A 24,734-nucleotide genomic window follows, 5' to 3' on the forward strand; every position below is an offset into this window, starting at 1 on the left:
TAGCAATAGACATTAAATTATTAGCGCCTGGTAAGCTTTTCTGGAAAGATCGATAGATTTCTATTTTTATATACTTTTATTATAGATCGTACCTGATTTTACATAGTATATTTATTCAGTTTGAAGTTTTTTATATTTTTTCCCGTGATTAAATCATCCTATTTTCAAGAATAATCGTTTCGAGGGGTTTTGGCGTCAAGCAACTCAGGACAAATCTTTAAACGAGAGAGCTTCCAGCTCCAGAAGAAGCTTTGGGGAATCATCTAGCTTCCCCCATGAACCATCTTCACCACAGGGTTGAACCACGAAGCATACTCCTTTCACGTCCGATTCAACCACCAGTTCTGATACGTAATACGTTGGTACATAAGCGATCCCGATGAACACACTCTCGCTTCTCGGTTTCTCTAGAACCTTCCTCGATCTTAGATCAGTCGACTTCACACTCTCTGCATACACGTTGTACCTTGGGAACACGGAATCTTTGAGATGTTTCTGTCTCCATTCTAGTTTAACCCTGAGGATGTTGGAGCCGGAATTACCAGGTGCAAGCTCTATGTTATGAGCCTCGATGACCCACGACGACTCTGGAGGTAAAGAATCAGGTGTTTGTTGGAGCTGAACATGATCTTTCATTGAGATGTGGCCCAGTAATGCAGCATATTCTGGTCCCCTTGTCGAGTTCTCTGGTCCGTAGCAAAATGCAGATATTTCAGTCAGTGTGTGGCCATCCATGACAAGGCTCGTCTCGTGGACCGTCCACTCGGATACAGTCTGCTCTGATGTGGCGAGACACTGCAAGAACATGTGGTTGAATCTGCCGATCGGTTCTTCTGGTGCCACGAGTATGGATTTAGTCTCGTGTGATGCAGATGAGAAACAAAGCAGGATTCCAAGTTTAGAGGTTTCATCTGATTTCACCTGCACCAACTCCAAATCTTCCATTAGTAAAAACAGAAAAACAAGATCTCATAAAGTAATGTATCTAGAAGCAGAGACTTACAGAGTAGGAAATTGTGATGGGAGAAGAAGAAAGCTGAAGATGCGGTTTGAAGAGCCTTGCTGTGAAATAGGCATCTCCCTTGAGTATTCCCCTAAAAGCGATGTTCCCTCCTCCGGTATAAGATGCCTCTCGAGAACTATCATGGTAATTATGGTTTAAAATTCGCTCAGAAATGTATGCTAATTAACAAGATGCCGAAACAATGGATATGCGGATAGTATTGGTGCCAGAACTCACTCAACCGTGGCCCGGATGATATCGTTGTTGTCTTCATTGAATTCAAGGAGAGGCTGACGTGAAAGAACACAACAAAGTCAGATATCAGATGAGAGGAGACACAAAACAGATCAAATGTCGTGTTGTGACGGTAAAAGTTTTTGGTTTATGTAAATACTAGGTGTGTGCAGTAAAACAAAGAGAGTAAGATGATTCAACCTGGAGACTTTGGCAAGAAATGTTGTACCATGGAGCATTTGACAATTGGCGACCTTCGAGTGAAACATGGTGACCAAAGCCCTGAATAAAACATAGAGAAGAGAGTTTCAGAACATAAATGAAAACAATCATAAGCAAGAAAGTCAATGCATACTTTACCGTGGTTTTTAGAACAGAGACTACATCAATCTCACCTTACCTGATTGAAATCTGAGTAAAAAGGCAAAACTTGTGGATAAGTTTGTACTATTCCCCATGACTTCTCGACAAGTGACCACCATCTAAAGAGAAATCACATTAATGATAATAAGATTCAGCATTTCCTCTACAACAAAGATTTAAGCTGAAACTCAATAATGGTAGTCCAAAATTTGAAAGAAGAATTTTTTAAAACAATCAAATCGGGGAAAATAAGTGTTTACTTATTCTGAGCCGTATAAAAATTGGGTGGTTGTGCAGTCTCATATACCCATCCGGGAGCGAAAATGGCAGCTGATACATTGCTTGTCTTCAGCAAATCAAGAGCAGCATTTACCTAGCATGTAAATTAACGAGACAATGATGAAACATTTCTGAAAAATTATTGGTTTACTCCAGAGTTTCTGAGACATACAGTCCATTGCCCACCACCAAAGGAGCCCCGACCAAAGACATCAATTCCCATGTAGACATCATATTTTCTGTCCCCAGCAACTTCAGCTGATAGTTTAGGGTAGCCTTCCTGAAATATCATCTCCCACTCATATCACAGGCAAGACATATAAAAGAAACTGTGACTGAAGAACGTGATAAAACCGAAAGGCAAACCTTCCATGTATAGTTCATGAATATTCCATCGCATAAGTCGAAGAAAGGTTTGTTCTTCTCAGTCAGCTGATCTTGCCATTGAAGATGGCCACGAACAGTGACACTGTCGTACCTGCAAAAAAAAAGGTAATCAGATCAATGTGGCTTACACACAAGAACTAAGAAAAAAATTATGAACTACTCACCATATTACCAAAGCCCCAGGTGTAGATAAATGCAAGACTTTTGTTAGATGGCTCACGAATTCCTTCAAATTTGGAATCTGTTCTTCATCTATTTCGTTCTCTATATTTATCTGCAGGTAATGCACTTCACATTTTAGAGATGCCTGTTCTTCACCACACTTGACTAGTGTGTTTCCCAGATGCAGATATGTTACAATTATCCACTATAAACACAAAATTCACATCGACAAATGCCAATGAACAAAAGAATCATGACAAATCTAGCAAAAGAAAGAAAAACTCACAAGCCACCCATCAAAACATAGAGCAGTAGCAAGTTCTGCCAAGCGCTCTGCATAAATCTGAGCAGACTCCTTCGTGGCAAGCATCTCTTTGCAGGTAGCTTTTCCTTCCTCCCATTCTGTGATGAAAGTCCCCAATACCTTAATTTACCATAAAAACAAGAAATTAAACACTTCACCCTTACTCTATAATTGCCTCATCCAAATAAACTAATTTCTCCAATAAAGGAAAAGTTGTGGGGATTTCAGTAGATTGAAATCAAAATTGAGCAATACATGTAGCAACAGATTCGGATGTTGAAGAATCCAAAAAAATTTGAGAACCACTTACCTTAACGCCATGCCTGTGAGCAGTATTGGTCCAGCAAGGAGGAGGAAGAGTCACCAGAGAATGGGAAAAGTAGACAAAAATGTCCATCAAGTACCAATGCCAAATCGCAAATCCGGCGTCGTTTTCACACCCTTGTATCCACTTGTCGTCGACGTACCCTCCTTTCATATCGTGGCAGACTAAAACCCTTGGGCGATTCGGTAAGCCGTCAGGATTTCGCCGGAGAGGGACGGTGGAGCGATTAAACTGGAAGTGAAATGAGTCGAAGTAAGAACGAGATTTCAGGTCTTGAAGAGATTTGATCGGGAAAGAAACAGGTAACGACGGTTTAGCCAGATCGAGCAGCGGAGCGGCCTCGGATTCTGCGACGGCGCCGTCGCCATCACCGTCGTTGGATTTGGGCATGAGGAGGGAGAGAGGGAATGAAGTGAGGAGCTTATGGGAGAGGCTTAAGAAGAGATTGTAAAGAGAAACGAGAGTTCTTCGAGAGAAATAGGCGCGAAGAAGGTCTCGCATTTCGAGAGGTCAACGGAGGAAGTCGTCGACGATGGCTTCGATTTTCTTTTTTTCTGTGATTTTTTATTTTATCGACTTTTCTTTGTGATATATAATGGGATATTGTTCTTTTCGTTATTCGTACGCCAAATGGAAAAACATAGCCACATATGAAATTGAAATTAGTTCATATCATTCTTTTCAAGTGAATCCAGAACATGAAAATTCGATGGTTTTTATCAAATAGCTTGCACGAAATCAGAGAGTGTTAAAAAAATTTTTTGGAAAACAATGACAAACTGAGAAAACAGAGCAAAAGATGAATGTAAATGGCAATATAATATCGATTAAAAAAGTTTTTAAAAAATTAGTATAGAACCATGAATCTTGCCTCAAATATTTTAAAATTTTGATACAAAATGTGTCTACACAGTCCGTGGCCGAGGCTCCTAAACTCCCAAGTAGTGTCTACAAATTCTCACACTACAATTTCTATTTCTCTTCTCTCTTGTTTTCTGTTTTTTAGAACAAAAAAGCTTACAAATGATCAGTTCGCCTACGATCATCGTAATTAAAACAGCTAAATACAGAAACACAAGCACCTAAAAAGAACAGTGTTATCTAATCTAATAGCGTGAAGTCTAAAATTTGTTGTAATTCGAATTAAATATAAACAGTCGTGACACATTATGGGAAAAGAAGAACATGGGTTTGGTCTTAAATCGTGGAAGTACAACACTTGATTAGAAAAACAAAAATTAAAAGAAAGAAATTGCTTGCTAAAAACATTACTCTAATCCACTATACTCCAGATTTCATTTTTAATCAAACCGGAAAAAAAAATTCATTACAATCCATAAAGGAGAAGCATAAAGGGAAAAGAAAGAAAAAAACAAGTTAAGAAGAAAAAAAATGACATCGCCGTTATTATCATCACCGTCTTCATTTCTCCGTAGAAAACGCCGTCTCACTCACTTGTTCTACACCGTACTCGCTTTCATTCTACTCGCCGCCTTCATCTACGGCCACGATTTCCTCTCTTTCTCCCGTCGATCCCTTCGCTCTCCGACTGTCCTCCACCAATCCGCTATTTTCGTCGTGGTCAACGATCCTCCACCGCCTCCGCCACCATCTCCTCCGCCGCCGCGGCATTCTCCCCCACCACCATCTCCTCCTCCACCTCCGGCTTTTGCGGTGGGGAAGACGCCGGAAGGATGCGATGTGTTCAAAGGGAATTGGGTCAAAGACGGGTCAACGCGGCCGTTTTACGGAGAATCCGAGTGTCCGTACATTCAGCCTCAGCTCACTTGCCGCACGCATGGCCGTCCCGATAGCGATTATCAGTCCTGGAGATGGCAGCCTGAATCCTGCTCGCTTCCCTCGTTAGTCTCTCTTTCTCTCTTCTCCCTTTACTCTCAGTTCGAGCTGGGTTTCAATTTCAATTGCAATTAGAGTCGATTCAGTGATTGATCTTCAGATCGGGGTTGTTGAGTGTGTTTAGGTTTGATGCGAAGATGATGCTTGAGAGCTTAAGAGGGAAGAAGATGATGTTTGTCGGAGATTCGTTGAACAGAGGAATGTATGTTTCTCTCATCTGTCTTCTTCATTCACAGATCCCAGAACATTCCAAATCCATGGCTACATTTGGTTCCCTCACCGTCTTCTCTCTCAAGGTATTTGCAAATTGCTATCAATCAATCAATAAATACTCTGTTATTTCAGATTTAGAGAAGCCATTGAATTAGTGATGATACAAAAGACACTTCACTGAGATCGGAGTATGAGGATGACAAAGATTAAAGCTTTGGATTTGAAATCTGCTTGCTAAGATCTGATAGACTAGGCCTGAATTTTGGTAAAATTGCTTGCTGTGATCCTGATAGATCCTTCTTTTACATTTTCTGAAGGATTACAATGCGACGATCGAGTTCTATTGGGCACCGTTTCTTCTAGAATCGAATTCGGATAACGCTACAGTCCATAGAGTATCTGATCGGATTGTGAGGAAACACTCGATCAACAAACACGGTAGGCACTGGCGAGGCGCTGATATCGTCGTGTTCAACACATACTTGTGGTGGAGGACTGGCTTCAAGATGAAGATCTTGTATGTACCACAATCCATCAAAATTAAAAACTTTGCTCAAAAAAAAAAGAAACTTTTACATTGTTTCCAAGTATAGGTACGTCTACTCCAATGCTTGTGATGTTTGACTGTTTATTGGATTTGTTATTTGAAGGGAAGGTTCATTCAAGGATGAGAACAAGAGAATCGTTGAGATGGAGAGCGAAGATGCTTATCGGATGGCACTGAAGACTATGGTTAAATGGGTGAAGAAGAATATGGATCCGTTGAAGACACGGGTCTTCTTCGCAACCATGTCCCCTACTCATTACAAGTCAGTGTAACTTCTTCATCTTTTCCGTGATTTCTAGTCATCTAAAAAAAAAAGCTTTTTTCATTCTCAAAACTGGGACTCGAGTACAAAGGTTTCATCTTTTCCTCTGGTATATGATTAGGAGCGAGGATTGGGGAGGCGAGCAAGGGAAGAACTGTTACAATCAAACGACACCGATCCAAGACATGGACCATTGGCCATCAGACTGCAGTAAAACGTTAATGAAAGTGATCGGAGAGGAATTAGACCGGAACGATGATTTTCCGGTGACGGTACTCAACATAACACAACTCTCAGGCTACCGGAAAGATGCGCACACATCGATATACAAGAAGCAATGGAGCCCATTGACGAAGGAGCAGCTAGCCAATCCGGTTAGCTACTCAGACTGTATACATTGGTGCTTACCTGGTCTTCAAGATACTTGGAACGAGCTTCTCTTTGCTAAGTTATTTTATCCTTGATTCTTTTCTTTCAATTCGAGATTTTGTAGAACTGTAATTGTAAATTATGGTTGTTTTTTTTTTCGTTCTGTTAATTATGTAACACTCTTATATGTACGAAGAGGAGAAAAAGAGTACCTCCATTGTTCTCTATATTAACTCAATACATGATCAAAAGGAAAGAGTTTAGAAGACTAGAAAGGTACTATATTTCTCGTTGTGAGTTCAGATCATCAACACCCATTTCTTGTTTCTGCTATAATCAAATCCAAAGACTCTGTAGTAGACCATTCATTGCCTCAGAACTCTCAAAGATCCAGAGAACTCAAAGTCGAAGAACTCGTGACCCTCATGTCCTATGATCAAATCCAAAAACTCTGTTGTTCATCGCCTCAAAAGTCTCAAAGATCCAGAGAACTCAAGTCGAAGAACTCGTGACCATCGTGTGGCTCGAGCTGAAGCGGATACGAATCATATATCCGGTTTTGGTCTTGGTTAGGACTAGGATCAGGTAACATACCTTCATTCATATCGCCAAGGAGTTCATCAACATCAAAAAATTCATGCGAATTCCAAAAACCCTGCTCCTTTTCCATATCATTAAGCCAACCATAATCTGCAACACTAAGCAAATCCGTCTCCTGCTTCTCCAGCTGCTGTATCACTTCTTTGTCTTCCTCCTTTGGTTTCTCTTTCTCCTTCAAATACTGCTGCTCAAACTCATTCAGCCAATCGTAATTCAGCATCCTATTCGCATCTCTATGTTCATCCGCAAGCCTACTGGTTTCACTAGACTCTTCCTTAACATCTAGTGTTTGACTAAATGGTTTAGATTCACAATCAGCATCCTCTTGCTTCACACAAACCTCACCACCAAGAACCGCCTTATCCTCGACCGTACACACCTCAGAGTGGCTCGACGTACTGGTAAACTCAGAGCCAACACATTCAGGGAAGTTAAGACGAGCCAATGTACCGTACATAGCCTTAGCCGCTTCATCATAAGCAGATGCAGCTTCTTCCGCGGTAGGAAAAGTGCCAAGCCAAAGCCTGCTTCCTCTATTCGGTTCCCGGATCTCTGCAACCCATTTACCCCAAACCCTTTGTCTAACTCCTCTGAAACTACAGTGAGAATTGTCTGGTCCTCCTTTACCTTTCATACAACCTTTCTTTGACCCTTTCGCAGGAACCTTCCGTCTTGGTTTCTCTCCTTCTTCTATGGAGGAAGCATCAACAGTCTCGTTGTACTCTCTCCACTTCTTTAGCCTATCAGCCACCGTTGTACCGTCTGCTCGAGCCCTCGGCTTCCTCTTCTTCGATGTATCTATTCCGGTTTGCTCATAAACCGCCATATTCTTCTTAGTCGCAATCAAAGAATCTACAAGAGACCACAAAAAGCTTGTCTCAGAAATCTCTCAAGTTTAAGGGATAAGGGACTTGGAAAAAAAAAGTAATGAAATTTCCAGAAAACTGGAAAATTATCAAATCGCAGCGAAACTATAATATTTAAGGAACATAAACTCCTTGGCCACCAAGTTTTTCTTTTATCTAGAAAAGAAAAATTTGGAACTAAAATTCCACTTTTTTTGCCGAGTCGTGGGGAACAAGCTAGTGAACGATTGTTAAAGGGTTAAAAGCGACCCACAGTTGAAGAAAGCGTGTAAAATAAAATAAATTAAAAAAACCTAAATTGAAAATCCCCAAATTTCACCCAGAATCAGCGAAACCTGGAGACGATGGAAAATTTCGCAAATCAATAAAAACAAACCAAGAACCCAAACCTTTGGAAGAGACATTCAGCGTAAAATCGGCGAACTAGCTAAAAGCCCTAGAAAATAAAGTTGAAGAAGTCACAAGAAATTCAAAAATCAACATACCTATTGGGATTGATAACTCCAAAATTCGTGTCGAATCTCTACTTCAATGGGCAACAATCGCTTGCCCCTCGCAGTTGTTCCTGCTCTTCGCGTTTAACGATTGATTTCTATATTTTCTTTGGAGTTTGTTGCGTCTCCTTTCTTTTTTTTTCTTCTTATATTAAATATCTCTGAAATATAAAAGGGGTCAAGGGGATATTTATAACCTTCTCTGGATAATTCTGATATTTTCTTCTTATATTAAATTAAATATCTTTGAAATATAAAATGGGTCAAGGGGATATTTATAAACTTCTCTGGATAATTCTTGTATTTTATGAAAGTAATGAAATGTCACTCATTGATTATAACGCTTGACCGTGGACGTCTCATGTGATTGCCACGTGTCTAAATCCTCACCACCAAAAACACGCTCTCAATACGGGTAAGTAATTGAATCCTTACCATAGTTGATAAACACAAAATATTTAATTCCATTAATAATTTGCCAAAAGAAAAGATCATTCATTGCCGAAAGAAAAAAAAAAAAAGGAAAAAACCTTTCAAATACCTAAAATTAATAACATTTGCTATAAAAAAACTTAAACTATTATGACTCCCAAGAAAACACCTAACATACTATAGAATATTATTTTAATATCCATTCACACCTTAATTTTAATTCTGTTTACCCGATAAACGGAAATTATTAAACGGTGTTAGTTGTTTAACACCACGTGCGCAAATTCCAAATGAAAAAACCATTGTTACCCCTTTTTAATTTTTTATCGATTAATCTTTTATCGAGTTTTTTCCCAATTGAGGAACCCTAATTCTAATTTTTTTCTCTTCACTTCTATTCTCTTCTCTCGGTCGATTTGTTAAACTTCTATTCTCTTCTCTTGGTCACTTTTAATATAAGAAATTTGAAAACCCATTATTTAGAGTTAGATCAGAGATTACATATGAGATCCATATAATATTTTATCAAATAAGATTTATGCAAATTCACCATTCTCCTTGTGTATCTCAACGATAAGAATCAATGGTTGCCAGAATATTATTAACATTATATTGTGATAGTTACACAAGTGTTTTGTTCAGTTACAGTTACAAAGATACCAAACAAAAATCACAAAAAAACTAATCTAAATGGAAACTCAAAGAAGAAAAATCAAATCGTGAGCCATATTTATGTTAGATCGAACAAAAAAATAATCAGTAAATTTGTCAGTAACCCAGATAATCCACCATCGCCAATTGATATCTTTCCATTTCCACCAGGGTCGATTCATTTCTTTTCTCCACCGCCAATCAGTTTCCTTCTTCCTTAGTCGCTTCCTCTACTATGGCAGAAACTGTAACCATGAATTTTTTCTTCAAATCTTCAAACCTTCAATTGCCATAAAAAATCAGATCAATTTTGAGAGTCGGTGGAATGAAAATTCAAGGAAGAAGATCGATTTCCTTCCAGAGAGAAGAATTTTACTGAAAATAATTTTAAGGTTTTTTGGGGTCTGGTTTGGAGAAAAAAAAAGGATTTTAATTTAAAAAAAATCGATTAGTTAAATTAAAAAAGGGTAACAGTGGTCTTTAATCTGTAATTTACGCACATGGTGTTAAAAAGATAACGCCGTTTCAGAATTTTTGTTTATAAGATAACCAGAGTTGAAATCAAAGTGTAAAACTATAACATGTTAGGTATTTTTCTGGGTATTAAAATGGTATTAAAATGTTTGGGTATTAAAATGGTATTCTATAACATGTTAGGTATTTTTCTGGAAGCCAAAATAATTTACGTATTTTTATAACAAATGTTATTAATTTCAGGTATTTTACAAGTTTTTTCCCAAAAATAAAATAAAAGAGCAGTCATTAATTGGTCACTAAGTTAATTCAATAATTAAGATTTAAAATATATTTATTTACTTTAAAAGTTATTTCGAAAATAACGTTTTGTAACATTAATAAATGTAAATATGTAACCATTAATGAAAAAATGTGTTAAGGGAAAATCTCATTTTTCAAAATTTTAGTCTGCCTGATTATTCCACCTGATAAAATCCAATATAGATTTACTTTTCTTACAATCTACTATGCATAATATATATATATATAAGGTATAATCTACATAATTAATAACAATTAAAATATAATATCTTAATTTATCAACGTACTTAATTTTTAGCCATATACCAATAAACAAAAGCGGAGCAAACCACATTAATAATTGGAATTTGTTAAAAGAAATAAAATTAACAGCTTGTCGTTATTTAACAGTTTGTCAAAAGAAGTAAAATTTCGATAGCCTTCTTAAGATAGAAATAGAGTTATCTTATAGCAAGTTTTCACTGACATTTCCAGTTAAAATTTCGGCTTTAAAATATTCGATTCTTTAGAGAATTCGTAATGGAATGCGAATCGGCAATTTTTACAAACAACTTTCTTTAATTAAGTGAGTCTATGGATTGGATTTATCTAAACAAGTTTTCGTTTTTATATTTGAACAATTCTGCAATACTAAAATCATGACAAACTCAACCGCAATGATATAAAATAACAAAATATCAAATGTCTGAAGAATTTGTCAAAAACATAAGAGAAGAAGTAGTAGAGGGAATTGCAACAGGTTCTTACTCCGTTGTTCTTATATGCTTAGGAACTCCCATATAGCCCTTTCAGACGAAGTATCTCTTTTCTTGATTCAAGCTGCAAGAAACATAAACAAAAATCAGAGAATTTGTATTTGATGCTCATGAAAAAAACAGAAAACCAAAAAGGAGTTTCAATTTACGAGTTGTTCAGAGTGGTTTTTACCAGCTCCATCTCCAAGGAAATCATATACTCAGCTTGTTTCATCTGAGTTTGCTTCAACTCTTTCACTTCCTCAAATATCTAGCAGAGAAAAATATATTAATTCATAAGAAAACTGTTTTCACAGTTCAGAGAACAAGGAATGACCTCAACTAACCTCATTCAAGATATCCAGGAATGTGGCGGATCCCATTTCCGTCTTGAAATGATGCTTCTCTTTGTCTTCTCCATTGTCCTCAAGTGCATCTCCTGTCGTGGCGGAAACATACGAGGACCCACACGGCGATTTATCTATATACCCTTCTTCAACTTCCCAGGGAGCCTTCTCATCTTCCCAATGATTGGGCACCTTAGAAGAAGAGGCAAATCCCATGTTTCCTTCAAATCTCTTGAAACAATCCTTATCCCTAGGATCCTCCAATATTCTGTTCAGTCCATCCAGATGGACTTTGAAGGATGATGCAGCATCCCAATCGATCTCTGAATATGCTTCCTCAGCAGAATCTTCCTTGCTTGGTCCTATTACATTGTTAGCTATCGTAGAAGTTCCCTTTTGTGCTGGATGGAGATTTTGCTGATGAGAAGCATTCATTTTGACATATTCCCCTTCCCTGCAAGCATTTCTGAATCCTCCGTTGTCTTGGCGTACAGAATGTACTCGAGAAGCAGATGACCAAGGATCTTCAACTCCTTTACTTGCTTGAGATGGAACTTCATTTGTCTGGAAAGTTTTCTTTTCCATGTTTGAAGATTCATTCATCTTTCTCAGTACTGATGAGTAAGATGGACCAGATTGTGACGCCGATATTTTAGCTTTTTGCTCATCCGCATTACTGGCAGCTACTTCCCATCCTCTAGTGACTACTCTTGAACCTTCTCCGTGACTGACTGCAACTTCTTTTCCTTTGTTTTCACTCGAATCATCTGAAGATTTGAAAAGACTGCTCCACTTATCAACACGCGGTGCTCCTAAGTCACCTATCTCTACAAGACAAGATGCTGGAATAGCCTTTTTGGATGGTGCAGCAGCATATTTGGATGTTGATGGTGCCCTTACATATGGTGATGGTGAAAACAATCGGAGCAGCTTGTTGGTCTGACCTCGGTCTAGCTCAAACCAAAACACCTTGTCATCCTGGTAATTATCAGCAATCACTGGACTAAACTTTTCTTCAGCCAAGGGCTCACAACGCACTCGGACTCGTACCTTTACCTGGAGAAGAATATTCACAGAACAAGATACATGTTGGTTTGGAGGAAGTGAAGCAACAAATGGAAGTGTTCTGTACCAAGTAAAGATACCTGAGCAGGATATGGAGTTGGATCTGTCCCATTTGGAGACCAAGCTTTGGGATCAATGTTCAGTTGTCCTTCACTTGCAGCTTCATAGATGCCGTGAAGTGTTCTATCACTGTAGTTGAACAGGAATAGTGTCAAACCGGGATCGATGTTCTTGATATATGCCATGTGAGGGGCTGGTAAACCTGGTCACGAACAACAAGTATATCAATTTTCAAAACCTGGCCGTCGCTAAAGATTTAGCCTCAAAGATTGTATAGGTTGCATAACCAACTAACCAAACAATTTCTTAGCGTGGCATTCTTTGATAGTGCTGAACTTGCAACCAAATATAACCCCACAAAGATCTCCCTTCTTAAGATTCCTCACACACATAGTTCCATATGAGTTATAGCCATCGGGAGCCAGTGTATAGGTCTCTGTCTTCCTCCCTGCACCCATTGCTTCTCACCAGAAACAGAAAGAATCAAGGTATTTGTCAAAAGAAGGATTAAGAAAAGCAAAATTGATACTGAGTTGAGTGAATCGTTTAACACAAAATTGTCTCCAAAAAGTCATCAAGAAATTTGCACCTAATCTCTAAAGTAATCGCTTCCAGAAACCCTAAACCCGAGCAATTTGCACGTTTTGAGACAATGCGAACAGCACAAAATCTAATAATTTCGTGATTGGCGAAGAAACTATCATGAAATCTGTTCTCTCTACTAAGTAGTAGAACCCTAAGTAGGAGAGATTTTTAGCTATTAGTTATTCACAGAAACCGCTAAGCAACAAACAAACGCAAAGGCTTTTTAAAAGACGAGAAACAGAAATCTCATATAAACAGGAAACAGAGCAACGTGAGAGCAATTTCTCGTATACACAGGAAGAAATTTCATAAAAAAACTGATGGATTACGAAAAAATTTCCTTACCTGAACGACCGAAAGAGAGAGAAGATAAAACAGCGTCCGGAAACTTTTAGAGAGACAAATTCCTGCAAATTTCAGTGGAGAAATGCATGGGATGAGGGAAGATTTACAGAGAAATCGAATGTCAAACGAAAAATTTAGGGCTCTTCGATTTTCGGTGATAAAAGCTTTAGTACGATGAGAGAGTTAAAGGTCTGAGTGTGCTTAGACTGATTAAAATAAAAAAAGCGCAGAATCGCTGCAATTTTTGCCGAGACGAGAAAAATGGATGAAGCGCGAAAAAGAAATATTTATGTGACGATTATAACCTTTTGGGGTTTCGGGCTCTGATACTAGAATGGAAAGTGTAAAAGGGTGTTTTGGTAATATCACTGGGGAATGCAGGAAGACGTTGCAGTTGCACGGCCATCACGTCAAAGCTCTGCGTAAATAAAGTATAGCTTTATGATCCTTCCCAAACAAAATATAATTTTTTTCTGAGAACTTTCTTTTGGGTTCTATCCAAATTTTGTATAAATGATACAACAGAACATAAAATCTCGAAGTTAATGTGAAATGTGTGAGATTACGATGAGTAAATTTTATTTTGGATTGTAAATATTGCAACTTTTTAGTTTTTCAAAGTAAGTATTCAAAGAATATATACCTTAAATAAGGCATGAAATTATAGAAACATTTCCAAATTATAAAAAAAAGTGTATAGCTCTAAATTTAAAAAGTTTGCTGACAGTGAAATGCAACACATTTTCCATTTTCACTCGGTTCTCTAAAATCACAGCTGCATTTCAAATCGGATGAAACATTTATCTGTGTTTGTTTGTCTTTTTCTTTGTCCAATCGGAAAGAAAAATTTGGATAACAATCCTTTAAGAAAAAGGCAAAGAGAGAATGAATACTCGACGGGGATTAGCAAAGAACAGACTAACCAAAACCAGTCAATCATATATGTTCATTAACAATGCATGCAACTAATTTACCGATGAAGTTAATTTTGTGAAGACTAACTCTTTCATTTTAGTCAATGACTACGGAACAGTTGGATTTGGACATGATCAAGAAGCCTAATAAAATTACGAATTTAAAACAATTTTTCTCCCTCTTCGTGTCACATTATAAAACACTTGAATAAGAGTATATGAAATTATGAATAATTAGTTTTTCCCTTCCTCAAGCAATCTAAAAACCGCGTCAAATCGACTTTAAACTCTACTTATCTTTTCTTTGTCTTAATTAATAATGAAAAGTAGTTGTGGAAAAATCAAAGAGAATGCGATCCTTTGATATAGGGAAACCATCTAAGTTTTCTTGTATCATACTTGTTCAAAAGAATCTTTGGAAGGAAAAAATGGTCAGTGTTGTGGAAGAAATGTTTTGTAATCCGTACATCACGGAGCTAATGGTGAGAAGGCGGCGTGAGAGCCTGAAAAGGGATCGTTACGATGTTTACGATCTCTCCGACAATCTCATCTTCACCATCGACGGTGGCACATGGAATATCCGCCGTAAACGTGTCCTCCGTGACGCCACCGGGATTCCTCTTCTCTCTATGCGCACAAAGGTCACACACACACACACACTTCTATATCTTATATCTACTGAAATCATATAACTATATCGTTGAGGAAACATCACATGTTATATATATGAGATTTGGTTCGATTTTCATGAAGCGACTTAAAATATGCTTATTAGACACGTCGTGATCTTGAAGTAAATACAAAATATCATTTTTAGTGAGGTTGGCTGGATAATCTACTTTTCCATCTAGAACCCACTTTACTAATGCCTAAATTCAGTTTTTAGAATATAGGTAGATGTCATTAGACCGGCTGAAGAGAAGTTTATTAAATGGCCTCTAAAACCAAATTTTCTTGCCAACTTTTCTCCTTTTAATTTGAATTATAAGTTCTTATTTATTTTAAACGTAATGTAGTTGCGCATTATTTACAACTAATCAAACACCTTCGTATTTGAACAAAACACATCCAATAAATCGATGAAAGGATTAACTATATCGGTAATTAGAAAAATAATTAGATTTTATATGATCGTATGAAAAACAATTGAAATTTGATCTGATCCTAAACACAGTAGTAATCTGGTATCTATGTATATATGTTTATTGTAAGTGTCTAACAACATAACTAATTTATGCTTTCTCCTCAGTAAAAGTCGATTCTCACATCACGACCAATTTAGTACATTACAAGAAATCACCAATTGAAAAGACTAGTTTGTTTTTAAATGAAGAAACGTATAATGTTTCAGGGACTTGTGACAATGAGATACAAATGGGAAGTGTACAAAGGAGAAAGCACAGAATCTGAGGATCTTCTTTTCTCAGCAAGGGAACAAAATCTATTCTCCTTCAAAACATCACTTAATATCTATTTACCGCCACAACAACCTTCGACGGACATTACTAGTATCGAGCCAGACTTTCGAACATCTGGTCGTTACATTGGTTCTTCTTTCAAGCTCTTTGAACCAATTCATAATACTCTTCTTGCTGAGGTACGGTCACCATAATCTTAACAATTGGTAGATCAAACTAAAAGAGTTTATTTGATAATTAGTAGATTAATATGTCACGTTTTAGATTTATTCAGCTTATTCCTCTAGCTAATCACCGCTTGCACCCATATATAGCTGTAGTTTCTATTTTTTTCTTAAATATGAATAAATGAGGACTTGCATTTTTACTGGTGGTTCATGATTTCTCATGGGGAGGACTTATAATAGGGAATTACAGCTTCAAAGTGAGAGTTAATCCATATGTCGATTTCGCATTTGTCATCGCGTTACTTGTAATCGCAGATGATACGTCCAATCTACGTTAGAAAAGATTTCAACTGATCTCATGACTCATGAGTGGGTTTCTTATATACATTTTAATGAACATATATGATTAGAAGAATGGGTTGTAATATTTACATCAATATCAGTTTGTATATTACTGATATTATTTTCCTTTTTTTCTTTTCTGTACTTGTGGGTTGTCTACGTTTTTACCACTTGTATGAGATCTGTACACCTTCACAATATACCGATGATAACCAGTTGTGTTTCAATATATTGTAGTAACTCATTTATATAAATCAAACTGAGTTTTGGAAGATAAGACCAGTTCCATCAGTGTCTCTTGCCTATTTTTTAGTTCAGTATCCTAGACAAAATTGATTAAAAATAAATTGAAAATTCAAAAAAAGAACAGATCGATCCTTGGCTAAAGGGTGCACGAGACGATCTCGTGGCGATGTGAAGGAAGGCAATTGATCATTCAATTTAAAGAGAGCGAGTTTTTTATTTTAATGGGAGTGAATTTTAATGATCCCACACATCACTCCTCAATAAAATTGTTAAAAAAATCTAAAGAGATTCAAACTGAGTTACATTAATGGAGCTGCTCTAATGTAACTAAATTTACATTATAATCTCTATGTTTTCCGGAAAATATAAAATATAATCATTTATATATTTTATGACTATTTTTGGGGGCAGGAGACATTATCGAAATCCAATTCAATGGATGTCAATATTGGTGTCGCTGCACAACGATTTTATTGAATATGAAATATAAAAGACGCCCATGTATATACTTATCTTGGTTTTGTCCACCAGTTTATTAGAGTTTTTTATTAGTTCTGTTAATGTCGTTTTATCGTCACACCATTTTGACCAAATGACGCCAAAAGATTGATAAATGCGTCTCCACATTCACAAAAAGACGCATGAGTGACCTTCCTCGTTGCTTCCCATTCCGAATCTCTCTCTTTCACAATTAAACTTTTTTTTTTTGTTTGCGTCCACGATTACATTTAGTAACCTTTATTTTTAGGTTTTTCATTAAAAAAAAACAAACAAACTATGTTGTTAAATCCTTGAAAATTTCGTGTAATTTTTTTATATGTTTTTCTAATCCAGATCATAAAACTCTGTTCATACTTATTGCGATGCATCAAACTCCTTAGATAAACTGAGCTATGTACATTGATTATATTTAGAATCGAGGTACACAAACGCAATTTGTCTAGAGCTATACATACACAAATCACAGGTAATTCTCTCACATGTGTGAGCTAAATAAACAGCTTTTTTTGTTTCTGTCAACATTTTCAGAACTTCTCGTACTATAATAGGATCCCAAAAACACATTTCTGTTTCAAGTATAACATAACCAAACGAATACAATTTGTTACTGATCTATATTCTTTATCCAACTCCAACTAAAACAAAACAGAACAATGAGTGATACATTACAAAGGAATAGTTTTAATATCTTCGTGAAGTTTTGTTTATAGCATTTTGTATGTGTATCTTTGATAAACTCAATTCGTTAGTCACATTTAACAAATCACAGCTAATCCATTCACAGATATGAGCCAAATAGGCAGATTTTTTTATTTTTTCTATTAATTTTGTCAACAAACAGAGCTTTTGTTTTTGACATCGATCAATGCAGAACATCTCGTACTATAAAAACGTTTTAACGAATATAATAAGATCCCTAAAGCACTTTTTTATTTCAATTATAACATAACCAAACGTTACATCAGACGCAACGGGACAAGTCAACTTGGGTTTCCCCATGCTTGTACCCACTGAAACACAAAAGCACGATTTTTTAAGCAAATTAAAAAAAAAAAAAATCCAACAAAAGAAGAACTTTAGCGACAGCCAAAAACGCGGCCTTAGCCGTCAGCCACACACCGCGTCTCAACCGCACGAAAATCCTTCAACCCATAAACAGCAAACCAACCAGACACTGACACGTAAGCAGCCTTTATTTAGTTATTCCCTGACGTGGCTCTTTCTAAATCGCCAGAACCAGACCCGGGACGGATTTTCCAGCCCGACCCGAGAGTTGGCTTTCCCACACGGAGGGACAATGCGACGGCGCAATCTCAGCAGAGCGTCCGGCGACAACGTTACCGATACGGGTGACGGTGAGAGAAGTGTTCGAGTACTCCCTCACCTGAGTGATTATCCCATGCGCTACGGTCCAGGCGTGGATCCAGGAGATGGAGCTAGCGGCGTCGCAGCCCTCGGCGATGACGGTCGATCCGAAGGAGACGACGGAGAGCGGAACGAATTCGAACGGCGGAGAGACTCCGGTGAGGATGCGCATCAAAAACTGGTGCGGCGGAGGGCCGTGAAACCAATACTCCAGATCTGGGGTTAGGATCCGGTGAACAGATTCGACGTCTCTAGATCTCAGGGCGTCATACAGTTTCAGAACCACGTCTCGGTTCTTAGTCTCTGAATCCGCCAGAGTATCCAGTTCTTGGCGAGTTTCCGGAATCGAGAGAAGAAACAAAAAAGGTGGGATTATTAGGATTTTGATTTGGGAGAAGAAGAAAGTTATTCAAAAATTGGTGGGATATATCCGGGATTTATATAGAGCCGCAGGCTCTGGGCTTGGGATTTGATTCTGTGCATCCCATCCTATTTTTCAGGTTTTCGGATTTTTAGCTCTTTGTCGACACGTGTCGTTTTGTTATTGAATGAATCTGGTTTGTAGGACCCGGAGATAAAGCACCTTAAAAGTCGAGCCAGCTAATGTTTGACCCCACCGTCTGTTTAGGTGAATTATTTAATGAGGTTAATTGAATTTGCTAGTGGTAATAAAATATCTGACTTTGTTCGATTTTAAAAGGAATCGTATTTCCTTCCTTTTCTTGTCCTGTTTTGGAATCTATTTAACCCAACTTTAGATTTGAGTAAAAGAATCATTTGGTTCCTAATGATATTTTTGTATACGTATGTATGTTTCTGGAGGAGTTTCCGCAATTATTATTCATTAACAAACAAGATTAATACTAGTGGTAAGAGTAATTAAGAAATATGCAAAGAAACGTGTTTAATGAGTGTATTGGTCCCACCAACCAATCACAGAAGTTTCAAAGGCAGTATAATGCACGATCACCTTGACACGTGTCATGCCGAGAGTCCACGTACAGTAGAGTGGCCACCTATGTTCATCTAATCATGTGACCATGACACGTTCGATTCCCTTATAGCATTAGATTTTTCAAGTTATATATAGATTACAAGGTTATACTGGTTACTAGACATTAGATATCGTCAAGCTAAGATGCATTAGTATTTTTATATCGACCAGATATAGACATCAATATTTGTGTAACAGTGGTTAGAAAACAAAATATTATAACAACGACTAGTTAGACTAATATTTGGATAAATTAATAATTAAATAGTTTTCAAAAGTTTTTACCCTTTCATCAGTGTATGTGGTATTCATGTTTTTTTTATACACAGAAAATGTTAAAATGGTGTTCAAACATTGATAATGGCCTTTGATTAAAAAAAAAAAAATCGATAGTGGCCTCAAATCAAATACGGAAAACTCTACATCGATATATAATTAACTATGTTTATATATATATATATATATGTATTATTTATTTTATTTACTTTTGGTCGAACTAGGAACATAAAGACAAGCTTTGATAAAAAAAAAATATAAAACTTAAAATTAGACAACAAGTTGATTACACAAGAAACTAAAAAAAGTTTATAGCCAAAAAAGACTATAAAAAGTTGTTTACAAAAACAAATAAAATAATATACGTTAGTGGATTTGTGAAGCGATTATCCACGAAAATAACTCTTGTGACATCGACGCCTAATTCCTATATTGCATATTGATAGTGAACTTGGTCTAAAATGACAATTTGTGACATTACATATAGTTTTATATTGTTTGTTAAAGCTTATGGCTAGATGCCTAGATAGTGAAATACCATTACCGATTTACCGGCCTCAAAAAGTATTTTATAGCCATGTGAATTCCCTTATGTAATCCACTGAGCCTAGGAATAAACACGAACTATACCAGAACACGAAACCAAGTTTTGAACTAGAATATCCCGCAAACCTAAACTACTGTCTCGAGAGAAAAGAAAGAATAAAAACGAAGAAAGTCTATAAATCTCTATAAGATTTTTCAAATATAAATACAATTGTTCGAAAACCAAATCGTTATTAGGAGTGAACATCCGTTTTTTCGGTTGGATTCGATTATTTTTTAGTTACTGATAGCACATAGGACTAGCAAAAGAACCGGTGTGATCCGATTCGGCTAGGTTTGGTTCAGTTTATTGATAGTCGATACAGAGGATAGGTACAGTATTTTTTATAGTTAAATCTATTTGGTACATTCTTTGTTACAAAAAAAAAAAAAAGCTGTTTACAGAATTTTGGTTTTTTCAGTTTAGTTAGGTGTCGGTTCATATGTCCATTCCTATTTGCTAGATCGAATAACCCAAATGTCCAAACATCAAAGCCTTATACCAAACTGGACAAAATCTTGGGTTTATCCGAAGAAAAGAAAATCGCACTAAGTTCATAAGCAATGAGACATGACTGTCTCATAATCTCCCACGATTTATCTGAGAATATATACCTCATGAGTCAACCAGCATTTTTACCAGACAAGCAAAGCCTGCAAGCAAAGACAGACTTTAAATCGCACAAAATTCCTATTGAAACAAGACAGACAAATTTACGTTATAGAAAATGAAAAAAAAAAAAAAACGAGAAACCGGGAAATGTTACAAAACTCTAACATGACAAAACCCGCTTCATCATACTGAGTAAACCCAAACAAACAAAGAGACTTCCATTCAAACGTTTCACACAAATCAAATTTATACAACAACTGAAGACAAAGAAAGGAGAATTACCCAAGCGTAGTAAGGATAATCAAACTGTTAAGTTTCTCTGTGTATAGACAGAGGAGAGGGTGGAGTCAGAACAACCTCGCTTTTACCTTCATCTTTCTCTCTAGGCGTTTGTACATCTGGACTATGCACCTCTTCCCAAAACCTGCTTGGGCTTGGAGAGTTAGCCCCGCTCATGTTTTTCGGTGAGCTCCCAAGACCAAACCTAGGATCAAACACACCTTCTTCACGAGGCAAAGGAGACACCAAACTCTTCTCCTCTGCACTTCTTTGGCAGAATTTGTCTTCCACTATCTCATAAGAGTTTGCAGTCCTAACTTCTTGAGCTAAAGAGCACCAGCAACAGAACAACCAAAGCGTACAATCAGCAACCGCTGCTCTTCCGAAACAGAACTTGTAGCTCGGCAACTTGTATCTTTTCCTCATCTGGATTCTCCAGAATCCACCGTAGAGTAAACCAAACAAACAAAGAAGGATTCCAGATATCCCAAGCGCCTCCCTGACCGTCTCGTTATCTATATTAACCGCAGCTAAGTTGAATATAAAGAAAGGTGCCAAACAGAAGAGGATAAACGTCGCTATGTGCACATACATGTTCCCAAACCCAACTCTCTCCATGTTCCATCCAAACACACAGAAAGTGCAGAAAAGTGAGAGGTAAGCTAATGAAATATCATGCCAAATATCCATAATTCCACCACTCCACTGAGGATCACTCACCGGAACCATCCCATCACCAGCAGAAGCAGAAGTAGAAGCAAACGAATACCTCCTCTCTAAAGTAACCCTGCGACTCACAGACCCTTCTTCACGCTGCAGTTGATTCTCCTCATCTACACTCGAATCATCATCATAATCTTTCCCTAGTGGACTAAGCATAGTGTACAAACCCGCAGCTGCAGGAGCTCCAATCGCAGCGGAGATGCATATGGCTACTCCAATGGGAGGCCTCTCTGATCTTCTGAATCCAACATTAAGACCACAAAGCGCGTATTGAGCAAAACAATTCAAGTGAAGCAAAATGACAACAACCATAATGTGCATCCACTCATGCGGCTTATAAGTCCCGTTCTTGCAATACACTTTCCTAAGCTTGGTAATATCGTCATGCTTCCATCTACAAAGAAGAACCAAGTGATAAAACCGTTTCGGATGCTGATAAAGACACATCAAAGTAAACAACCCATTAAGGATTTGGTTGTTAACTTCAAACCAAGCGTCTCTCTGTGACTTCTTAGGCAAAGCATGATTCAACATACCAGTCATCACCATGAAGAGAATCGCACCAGAGACTGCAACAACGAGTATCCACACGAAGAGAGCCATGTTGATTGGGTTCTTAATCCATTCTTTCCCCATATTCATCAGAGAAGTCCAGTCAATTTTCCGGTGAAGCACACCACTGATTCTTTCCCGGAAGTTATGGCTGCTTGATGAGCTCGTCACTGACCTTGAAACCTCGTCTCTTTCCTCCGCCATTTTCATGAATTTAGCTGAAGGGGAACCGAATTTCAGAAGCTTGGTTCTACTAGATGCATCAGGCAAAGCAGTAATCGACCAGCTCTTTGGTTTACCAACACCGATCAGAGTTCTTCGAGATGTTGAAACATCGAGAGGGCAAAGAGCCTTACTTTTCCCAGAACCATTAGATTCTTCAATCTCACCTTTCAAATTCCCATCGCAGTTCGATCCCATTTCTTTTTATCTCTTCAAATATCGTGCAAAAAGCTACTCAGAAGCATATATGCTATGCAAGCTTAAACATTGTTGGCAAAGAATATAAAACCCAGAAAGAAGAAGAAATATATTTTTAAAATTGACTCAAAGGAGACGAGATTCTACTTGCCGACGAAGCTTCTCTCAGCACATTAAAACCAACCAAGTCTTCAGATTTGACTAGAAAAGATGAAAAGGAAAGGGAATCAAACCCTAATTGGGAAACTCGCTGGATCGAATTAATAAATGCCCAAAATTCGAATCAGATGCAATTTACAGGGAAAGCAAAAATGGAAACTTTGAAGAAAAAAGAAAGAGAAGGTTACTCAGACGACGAATTTTCAAAATGGAAACTTTGAAGAAGAAGCAATAAGCGCGGGATCAAAAGGTAAAGGCTTATGGTGTGAAATTGATGAACAAGACTGACTGGTCGTTGAGGAAGAAGAAGCCTCAGATTCTTTTCTCTTGGTAGCAGTTAACTTAGCATTGATCAGCCCGCCAGTCTGGACGTTCCTATTACTTTTTTTTCTTTTAATGAATAATCAATAAATAAGAGCTAGAAACGTTTTTGAGTTTATTGTATAAACCAAAGAAAAAAAAAACACGTTAAAATATTTCTCAGTTAATACTTCTTCTGTTTTATAATACTAGAAAATTACTCACGCAAATGCGTGGGTTGCTTTTTTAATTATTATTTATTTAATGCTTAAAACTTAATTAAATTTAGATTTTTGGTTGTTTTACTTATTTTCTTAAGATGTTCTGGGTTTGGTTAACTTTTTTACTGGCTCTTTTTTTTTTAATAAATTTATTGGTTTTTTTTAGTTTTTTACATATTTTTTTAAAGTATTTTTATTTTGGTTGGTTTTTATATTGGTTTTTTATTTTATCTTCAAAAAGCTTATTAAACTTTCTTCTACTAAAAACTGTTAATTTCTTCTTTTAAGACTACATCAGTTTTTTTTTTAAGAAAACAAATCTAGATATGAGAATCCATCAAATCTAGATATGTAATCCATAATTGTTTTTACTGGTATCAAAAGTAGTAAGATAATTCTCATGATTATTCAAACACAAAGAAATTTGCGGCATCAAATAGTTCTTCAAATCAGAGTAGTTTACATGATCATTATACCACCCATCTTATGGTAGAGACTTCTTCTTTTTCTGTTATGTGAATTAAATTCAACTTAAAAGAACAAACCATTAGCGAATTTTTACTTTTTTGTAAAGCTTACTCAAGTTTACTAAATTCAGTGCGTGTTAATTATCGTTAACTTACCTAAACAAATGTTTCATTTTTTTCCTTGCTTGTTTCCAACGCTTGTTTACTTTGATTTCCATGCATGTATCACATTCAATGATTTGTTCTAGTGTTTTATTTAAACCATGTTAGGAAGATCACTGCATCATCAACTTGAAAATATAACGCTAACCATTTGCCAATATAATTGATCATCTTTCCTCCATTAAGCGAACCCCTATAGATTCCCTAATAACCGAATATGAAAATTCATAGTAAGAATTTTTTCTTTTTTACTTATCATAAAGTCAAAAAATGTTTAGTAATAAAAATTAAATTAGTTGCAAATTTCTCTTTTAAGAACCCAAATAAGCAAGGTAAAAAAAATTTATCAGTAATTTTCATAGTAGCTAATCATCTTTCATAAGTTTATAGTCACCATACTTGAAAAATGTATGTAGCAAATTAACATTCAAACAGTAAAGTAAAAAAAAAGAAAGTTCTTGATCATAGCAACCTTCGATATCGTCTTGCTATTTACTATTTATAGAATTCTCAAACAAAATTCTTCTTCTCCTTTAAACGAACACAATTGAGTGTTACCATCAATGTCTCTGACCCTAACCAAGAAGTAGATCTAAAACTGTGGATTTGTGGACAACGTTTATTGTTGTAGGCTTCTACATAGAAACCTGCATGAATTTCAATTTAAAGCTGTAGAGTAGAGATTATCTTTACTTCTTTTCTTCTTTTTTTCTTCTACATATATGCGTTGAAACATTTAGAAAAAAAAATCTTTATATTAATAATGTTT

General features: G+C 36.7%; 7 protein-coding genes across 7 annotated transcripts; 2 read left to right on the forward strand and 5 right to left on the reverse strand.

Annotated features, from left to right (window-relative positions):
- Positions 1–45: 45 nt before the first annotated feature.
- LOC18023394 (cytosolic endo-beta-N-acetylglucosaminidase 2) lies at positions 46–3,604 on the reverse strand. The gene is made up of 11 exons (XM_006407414.2): positions 3,043–3,604; positions 2,715–2,852; positions 2,431–2,540; positions 2,246–2,357; positions 2,052–2,159; positions 1,861–1,973; positions 1,638–1,719; positions 1,439–1,519; positions 1,241–1,293; positions 1,004–1,139; positions 46–921 (listed from the first exon to the last, which is right to left on the reverse strand). The coding sequence occupies exons 1-11, from the start codon at positions 3,556–3,558 to the stop codon at positions 205–207; spliced, it is 2,166 nt and encodes a 721-aa protein (XP_006407477.2). The 5' UTR covers positions 3,559–3,604; the 3' UTR covers positions 46–204.
- Positions 3,605–4,373: 769 nt separating this feature from the next.
- Positions 4,374–6,529, forward strand: LOC18023395 (protein trichome birefringence-like 32). Its single transcript, XM_006407416.2, has 5 exons — positions 4,374–4,919; positions 5,039–5,210; positions 5,445–5,644; positions 5,778–5,936; positions 6,058–6,529. The coding sequence occupies exons 1-5, from the start codon at positions 4,450–4,452 to the stop codon at positions 6,398–6,400; spliced, it is 1,344 nt and encodes a 447-aa protein (XP_006407479.1). The 5' UTR covers positions 4,374–4,449; the 3' UTR covers positions 6,401–6,529.
- On the reverse strand, positions 6,502–8,445 carry LOC18023397 (dehydration-responsive element-binding protein 2B). Its single transcript, XM_006407415.2, has 2 exons — positions 8,257–8,445; positions 6,502–7,757 (listed from the first exon to the last, which is right to left on the reverse strand). The coding sequence occupies exon 2, from the start codon at positions 7,729–7,731 to the stop codon at positions 6,781–6,783; it is 951 nt and encodes a 316-aa protein (XP_006407478.1). The 5' UTR covers positions 7,732–7,757; positions 8,257–8,445; the 3' UTR covers positions 6,502–6,780.
- Positions 8,446–10,817: 2,372 nt separating this feature from the next.
- LOC18023396 lies at positions 10,818–13,426 on the reverse strand. The gene is made up of 6 exons (XM_006407417.2): positions 13,262–13,426; positions 12,627–12,791; positions 12,352–12,533; positions 11,207–12,262; positions 11,053–11,130; positions 10,818–10,944 (listed from the first exon to the last, which is right to left on the reverse strand). Exons 2-6 carry the CDS (start codon positions 12,787–12,789, stop codon positions 10,891–10,893), a joined length of 1,533 nt encoding a protein of 510 aa, XP_006407480.1. The 5' UTR covers positions 12,790–12,791; positions 13,262–13,426; the 3' UTR covers positions 10,818–10,890.
- Positions 13,427–14,572: 1,146 nt separating this feature from the next.
- On the forward strand, positions 14,573–16,098 carry LOC18023398 (protein LURP-one-related 9). The gene is made up of 3 exons (XM_024159288.1): positions 14,573–14,816; positions 15,527–15,771; positions 15,963–16,098. The coding sequence occupies exons 1-3, from the start codon at positions 14,604–14,606 to the stop codon at positions 16,096–16,098; spliced, it is 594 nt and encodes a 197-aa protein (XP_024015056.1). The 5' UTR covers positions 14,573–14,603.
- Positions 16,099–17,759: 1,661 nt separating this feature from the next.
- Positions 17,760–18,619, reverse strand: LOC18023399 (senescence associated gene 20). The gene has a single exon (XM_006407419.2). It carries the CDS (start codon positions 18,384–18,386, stop codon positions 18,072–18,074), a length of 315 nt encoding a protein of 104 aa, XP_006407482.2. The 5' UTR covers positions 18,387–18,619; the 3' UTR covers positions 17,760–18,071.
- Positions 18,620–20,471: 1,852 nt separating this feature from the next.
- LOC18023400 lies at positions 20,472–23,168 on the reverse strand. The gene is made up of 2 exons (XM_024159569.1): positions 20,965–23,168; positions 20,472–20,723 (listed from the first exon to the last, which is right to left on the reverse strand). The coding sequence occupies exon 1, from the start codon at positions 22,654–22,656 to the stop codon at positions 20,992–20,994; it is 1,665 nt and encodes a 554-aa protein (XP_024015337.1). The 5' UTR covers positions 22,657–23,168; the 3' UTR covers positions 20,472–20,723; positions 20,965–20,991.
- Between the last annotated feature and the right edge of the window lie 1,566 nt (positions 23,169–24,734).

Source organism: Eutrema salsugineum, unplaced genomic scaffold (genome assembly GCF_000478725.1).
Source record: "Eutrema salsugineum unplaced genomic scaffold, Eutsalg1_0 scaffold_13, whole genome shotgun sequence".
Taxonomy (NCBI): domain Eukaryota; kingdom Viridiplantae; phylum Streptophyta; class Magnoliopsida; order Brassicales; family Brassicaceae; genus Eutrema; species Eutrema salsugineum.